Source organism: Phoenix dactylifera, chromosome 6 (genome assembly GCF_009389715.1).
Source record: "Phoenix dactylifera cultivar Barhee BC4 chromosome 6, palm_55x_up_171113_PBpolish2nd_filt_p, whole genome shotgun sequence".
Classification (NCBI taxonomy): Eukaryota; Viridiplantae; Streptophyta; class Magnoliopsida; order Arecales; family Arecaceae; genus Phoenix; species Phoenix dactylifera.
In genome coordinates, this window is record NC_052397.1 from 5300638 (window position 1) to 5307826 (window position 7189).

The window sequence follows — 7189 nt, forward strand, 5'->3', positions numbered from 1 at the left end:
GAGTGACTAGCTACAAAAGTACTATCTAGTCCGCAGCCTTATTAGCTTCACGGAACACATATTTGGTATGAAAAGCCCCTCTATCTTCCACCATTGCCTAGATATCTTGGAGCAATAGGTAGCTGCAACCATCTTGATTTTCTATTACTGATATGAATATACGAACAATTTCAGATTGTATTATTGATTAGGTTGTATTGGAGTTATTTTGTTTACGATGCAAGGAAAAAATAGGTATGGCCACTGAAGAGAGAGAGAGAAAAATTCGGTCTATGCACCCTAGTCCAAGTTTTAAGGTTTCCTCCCAATAAATTAAAGTTGGCAATTGGTTGGATTGGGTTAGGGTTATGTCAGATTGAGATGGATTAAGGTCACAATACCTCTTAACCTATACCTAACCCATATAGATAAATGTATGTCCAACTCAATTATTTTATATAAATCCATATTGGACTATCAACCTATTCAAATCTCTCTTACTTAAGGGTGGATACAAAATATTTTTTTTATTTAAGATAAAAACTTTAAATATTCTAAAAATAGGTACAAATTTAATTTTTTTATTTAAATGAGAATAAAAATACGTCATTGCGATCCAACTCGTTCGAACCAGTTGGCTAACAATTCTTTTTCCATTGGAAAAAAGTTTCAAATTGGAACAATAGTGATTAATGAATTATATAGAAAGAAACATAGCAGATTTTTGATTGGACGGCCGAGGTCAGGTTCTACTGAACCAGGTCAAACTACCCGATTTAGACAATACCAAGCCAACTTAATACAAAACTAGGTCGGTTTAGCTATTATATTTGGTTCCGTCCGAAATTATTATTGGACCGGCCGAAATCGATTAGAACTGACCGGCTCAGTCCGATTTTGAACCGGATTGGATATGACATTATTGCTACTATTTGAAAGCCGCTCTTCTACTTCCTCTTTCAAAAAAATCTATAAATAATATTGATTCAGGATATCAGAAGAAGGATCTAATGCTAAATAAGATTTGCTTTCTCTCCTCTATCTTCTTTTCTCTTATTTTTTGGGGGCTTGAAAAAATAACTCAAAAATTACAAAATAAGAAAAGATCATGCCAAATAAATATCAAAAAAAAATAATATCAAAATAGACTTGAATTTATAGAAAAAGTCCAAAAAGTAATTATCAATTAATTTTTTCTGAAAATTCTAAAAAAAAATAGGGCATGCCGGTATGCCTTGCTAATTCGATTCGGTTTGAATTTCGGTACCGGCTCATCTTGTTCGAGGTTATCCATCGAGCTTCAGTGATCGGACGGTGCATGACCAAGCGGCGCTGCACAGCCGGTTAAATTTGTTGGCTCAACCGCAGAAGATGGCGTCAGAATACCAGAGGACCGAGAAGGCCCTATGGAGAACCATTGAGAGCTCCGTTAGCAGAGGTACTCTTCTACTCGACCAAAAGAATCAAAACTAAGAGTGCCTCCTCCTCCTCCTCCTGCTTCTTCTTTGGTTTCATTCTTCTAGGGATCAAGGGATTGGTGTTGTCTTGTTCTGTTCTTGGTTCTATTTTGCATTTGCGGGGGGTGGAAGTAGGGGAATCGATGGAAACCATCTCCGTAGGCTGAGAAGGTAGAAATGACGGCATCTTTCTTTCGTTGCCCGTCAAAATCCATTAATTAGACGCAAGATGGCGCCTTTCTTCTATTTTCGTATCAAAAACTGATTATTTTTTTTAATTGATTGATTAGTTCCAAGGTAGCATCTTTCTTTTGTTTCCCAATTAAAAAATCGAGTTTTTGTTCTTTTAATTAGATAAACTTTAGAATGTGCTTGTTGTTGTGTAATAGGATGGTTATTACAGTTTCAAGTCCTGTGAAATTTGAGCATGTGATCTCTGCTTATTTGATCAATGGGTTTTGCTGTGGATTTTGTCCCATTGAAGGTGCAATCATTTTTTTCTTCTCCTCTCTCTATTATGTGTTTTCTTGTGTTAGTTGGTCAGTTGACTTTGATCTTCACTTTTCATGAAGATCAATCATAAGATGTGTTGGGTTCTTTATGAGCAGTTTCTTTACTGGAACATGAAAGCCATTTACTCCATTGATTTTTCTATTCATTGGAATGCCTCTTTATGAGCAGTTTCTTTACTGGAACATGAAAGCCATTTACTCCATTGATTTTTCTATTCATTGGAATGCCTAACTTCAGATGAATATGTTGATTTAAGATTTCAAATGGTTATCTGATTACTTTCATGAGTTTTATCTGTAGTGTTATTGATTATTATTCAGCAACGTTACTGTTCCTTGTTTATTTTTCCGCCCCTCTCCAGTTTGGCATCTTTGGAGTCTGCTTTCAATGTAATGAAGGATCGCAGTGTTTTGATTGCTCAGCTTCTTATTCGGTTTAAATGGGTTTCAAGAGGACTTAGTAGCTTGTGGTTGGAATGAGTCGCACTTTGCTTCCAAAGCATGTAGCCAGCGTCATAAAATACCAGAATGACCCACTTAGGGCTCTTGAGATGTTCAACTCAGCCTCGAAGGAAGATGGGTTTAAGCATACTATCTTCACTTACAAATGTATGGTAGAGAAACTTGGACTTCATGGGGAGTTTAAAGCCATGGAGAATGTTATTCAAGAAATGAGAATGAACGTCGACAATTCTTTACTTGAAGGAGTATATATTGGTGCAATGAGGAGTTATGGAAGAAGAGGGAAAATACAAGAGGCTGTGGATACATTTGAGAGAATGGATTTTTATGATTGTAAGCCAACTGTTATATCTTATAACGCGATTATGAATATTTTGGTCGAGTTCAAATACTATGATCAAGCCCACAAAGTATATCTAAGAATGCTGGACAAGGGATTTGTACCTGATGTTTACACCTTTACAATCAGGATTAAATCATTTTGTAGAACAAGAAGACCACATGCAGGACTGAGGCTTCTCAGAAACATGCCAGAGAGAGGGTATGATCTCAATGCAGTTGCATACTGTATGGTGATTTGTGGTCTTTACGAAGAGAACTTTCATATTGAGGCTTGCAGTCTGTTTGATGAAATGCTTGGGAGCAAGATCTTACCTGATATAGTTACATTTAATAAGCTTGTACATGTGCTTTGTAAGAAAGGAGATGTTCCAGAAAGCAGCAAGCTTCTTGCCAAAGTTATGAAGAAAGGAATATCACTAAATTTGTTCACATACAATATACTAATCCAAGGGCTTTGCAAGGAAAACAAATTGATGGAGGCTGTTTCTTTGTTAGAACGTATGGAGAAGGGTCTGGCTCCTGATGTGATAACCTATAATACACTTATCAGTGGTTTATGCAAGAACTCTAAAGTTGTTGAAGCTGAGAACTATTTGCATAAAATGGCAAATGAAGGCTGCATTCCTGATGATTTTACATATAATACCATCATAGATGGGCATTGCAAAATGGGGAAGGTACAAGATGCTTGTAGACTTTTAAAGGATGCAGTTTTCAAGGGGTTTGTGCCTGATCGAGTAACATATTGCTCCCTGATTAATGGATTATGTGAAGAAGGTGACTTTGACAGAGCGTTGAATATTTTTCATGAGGCTCAGAACAATGGGCTGAAGCCTGATATCATTATCTACAATTCATTAGTCAAGGGGCTCTCTCGACAAGGTCTAATCTTGCAGGCTTTGGACGTGATGAATGAAATGATGGAAAATGGCTGCAGCCCAGATATTTGGACATACAACATCATAATAAATGGGTTATGCAAGATGGGAAATGTTTCTGATGCCAATATTGTCATGAATGATGCCATAGCAAAAGGTTATCTTCCTGACATTTTTACCTTCAATACATTGATTGATGGCTACTGCAAGAGATTGCAGCTGCACAATGCTTTGGAAATTGTTGATAGGATGTGGACTCATGGTGTCACACCTGATGCTATCACTTTTAATTCTCTGTTAAATGGGCTATGCAAAGCTGGAAAGACTAGTGATGTCATGGAGATATTCAAAGAGATGGTTACAAAGGGGTGCTGTCCTAATGTTATCACATATAATATACTGGTAGAGAACCTCTGCAAAGCCCGGAGAGTAAAAGAGGCTTCTGACTTGCTTATGAAGATGATGAATGAAGGCTTGACTCCAGATGTTGTCAGTTTTAACACATTGATACATGGATTCTTCAGGAATGGTGATCTTAATGGAGCCTATGAAATATTCAGAAGACTGGAGCAAGACAAGTTCTCTGCTACAACTGATACATATAATATAATGATCTCTGCATTTTCCGAGAAGTTAAATATTCTTATGGCAGAGAAGATTTTCAATGAGATGGTCAGCAAGGGCTGTTCTCCAGATGCATATACTTATCGTGTTTTAGTCAGTGGCTTTTGCAAGACCGGAAATGTTGATCGTGCGTATGAATTTCTTATAGGCATGATTGGTAAGGGATTTATTCCAGCAATGGCAACATTTGGACAGGTGATAAACTGTCTCTCAGTAAAGGAAAGAGTTGATGAATCTGTTGGTATTATTCACATTATGGTAAGTAATGGTGTTGTCCCTGAGATTGTGGATACCATATTTAGTGCTGATAAGAGGGAAATAGCAGCACCAAAGATCCTTGTAGAGGAGTTGCGGAAGAAGGGTTATATTACTTATTATGCCTATGAACTCCTTTATGATGGAATCAGGGATAAGAAGCTATTAAGAAAATGGCGTCGCCTGAAATGTTTCTGAGGACATGATATTTGGTCTCTGCTGCTGATTTTAGTTTCCTAAAATAACTAAACAGGAAGTCTGCTTCCCTGAATGTGGAACCTTCTGCACACTCTTCTTATGCCTGTTACACTGGGGCACTCATCTGCTGTAAGCTTTATTCAGCAACATTAGTAACCAGGAATCCCTTTGAATTTGACAATGCTCTAATTGTATGGGTTATTCTTGGACCATTATCATTTTTTGGTTGTATTCTTGCAGATGCAGCCATCAGAGGTTTGTCTAGATATTTCTTCTGCTATAAATTGTACTTTTCACATGCTTGTTGATTGTACCATTCACTTTTCAATCATTTTTTCCCTTCCCCCTTCCAAAGGTAGTTCTTATCTGTCATCACCATTCTAATTGTTATCTTTCATTAAGAACAGACCAATTTGAAGATATCATGCAATTCATTACATATTGCTTTTATTATATTTTCAGAACCTAATTTACTAAAGTAGTGTTGAGATACTGGAGCACATATTGAAGCATCATGTATTCATGGAAAAAAAAAGAATATGTGAAAACTTATTATTTCTTAGCTGGCTTGACCTAATTAGCTCAGCCAAGCTCCACTTCAATAAGCATGTTTTGAACTAGGGTTCATGCATTACCCACTTATGCTTTACCTTTTCCTGATTCGCAAAAGCACCTCAGGAGTTTGATAAATCTTATGCTTTAATAATTGTATTGGTTGGTCTAGAGGTACTTAATATAATTTATATTACATTTTTGTGCAGGTCTGCTTGTTATCTCTGCTGATTAAATTATAGTCACTTGTGATATTGGGAGTTATTACTTGCTTAAAGAAAAGTAACTTATTCTAAAACGGAACTGTTTGATTTCTTCCTTTGAAGATTATCACTGGAAAATGAAGTGAAGGTGGCAAAGTCCCTCTCAAATGTGTTTCTACTACAATTTTTGAAGTTGAATTATGGTAAGTTAGAGGTTATGAACTTCCCTCCTGCTATTAATTGGGCATATGGATCCAATTAGAAGGATGAAGATGGCAACCATAAACACATTTACCATCAAGGTGAATCGTCTATTTCCCTGGCTATAAAGATCTTAATGTACAGATTTTGTTTTTCTTATACTGCCATATTTGTTGATGGTAGCTAAGGCAGCTACTACTCTTCAATTCACAAATGGACTGCATTTTATGGCAATGAGGGTTTGACAATACCAACGCATAGAGAAGAATCTGTAAGTATTTTTGATAAGTTACTTTTGGTAGAATTGAAATTTCATTTGATTTCTTTTTTTTACAATTTAATGCATCTAAAACTTGAAGTTTTGAAAGTTCTCCAAAGATTGCCTTTCTGTTTAGTTGAACAATCATTGTGCTTCAAGAATTGATCAATGCATAGCAAGATACTAGATGAAACATTACTGGGGAGTGAATTCTGACAGAAGGACCTTACACGAGATTTGTTTTTCCTCTCTTGGATACTCAGTTGACATGGAAGTCCTCAGAAATTCATGATTTCATTACCCCCAACAGAGAGCCATCAAAGCTGGAAAATGATATACTGGTAGCTAGGCATTAAGCTATCACCAACTACAAGGCATGTTAACCGAGTCAAGCTCTTACAAGTTTACAATCATTCATCAATTTATGAATGTCCATTCAAACTTTTTCATTATGTGACAGTTGTTTTCTCCTCTTACATGTTAACATACAGCTCCATGATTTGATTCCATACTTTGTAGGGCCTCTGACATTACAAAATTTCCAGTGAATGTCAATGGGATCAAAATCTGCCGGTTGGCACTCCTCTCCTGCGAATCTGTGGAGAGGTCGCATGTTTGAACATAGATGCTGGCACCCCCTACCATAAACAACCAGCATACTAGCAGTAAGATTTTTCTCATGCCAAGAGCCAATAGTTGCTGGTGTTGTTTATGTCAAAATTGATTGGGGAAGCAACCTGATACTAGCACAAGGAAGTAGCATAGAAGCCTTTTCTGAGTTAACTATGTTGGTATATTTACCTGGTGATATAAGCTGAATGTACTTGATATTGAATCAGTTGCTGTAATTGCAAATAGGCATATGATGCTCTTCTTCAACTGCAGGGCTGAACTGGCCACATATAATCCGGTCCTGACCGTATTCTTTTTCATGTATGATATTTACTGGGCACGGACATGTCTATGTGTATGGGTCCCGGATATTTAAATATTTTTGGACCTGGGTTGGATGTGGATATTGATTGGCTATTTGTATATCAAAGTACATATATTGGTACATCATAAAGATACTTTATCTACTCTTCGTGGTATATACGGGTTTTAATTTCTTTCTTTGTTTTTCTTTTCTTTTCTTTTCTTTTGGTAGATGATGGCTGTAAGAAACTTTGGTTGTATACTTATATTAGTTGTTTACAGAATAAATTTGAGTTTTGTTGGTTTATTTCATCATATTTATCATATCTTGTTCATTTTACATACCACAGGC

General features: G+C 36.5%; 1 protein-coding gene across 5 annotated transcripts; it reads left to right on the top strand.

Moving 5' to 3' along the window:
* Window positions 1–1268: 1268 nt before the first annotated feature.
* LOC103703118 (putative pentatricopeptide repeat-containing protein At1g74580) lies at window positions 1269–7142 on the top strand. 5 transcript variants are annotated; one of them, XM_039127237.1, is made up of 5 exons: window positions 1269–1417; window positions 2311–4962; window positions 5469–5764; window positions 5847–5934; window positions 6186–7142. In XM_039127237.1, the coding sequence occupies exon 2, from the start codon at window positions 2425–2427 to the stop codon at window positions 4705–4707; it is 2283 nt and encodes a 760-aa protein (XP_038983165.1). In that variant the 5' UTR covers window positions 1269–1417; window positions 2311–2424; the 3' UTR covers window positions 4708–4962; window positions 5469–5764; window positions 5847–5934; window positions 6186–7142. The 5 variants fall into 5 exon arrangements, with proteins under 5 accessions (XP_038983165.1, XP_038983167.1, XP_038983168.1 ...); XM_039127239.1 differs by having other exon boundaries at window positions 5586–5764; XM_039127240.1 differs by having other exon boundaries at window positions 2311–4836; window positions 5586–5764.
* Window positions 7143–7189: the final 47 nt, after the last annotated feature.

Excerpts from the sequence above, each read along its gene's own strand:
- LOC103703118 (XM_039127236.1), top strand. The coding sequence starts at position 2,425 with ATGAGTCGCACTTTGCTTCCAAAGCATGTAGCCAGCGTCATAAAATAC.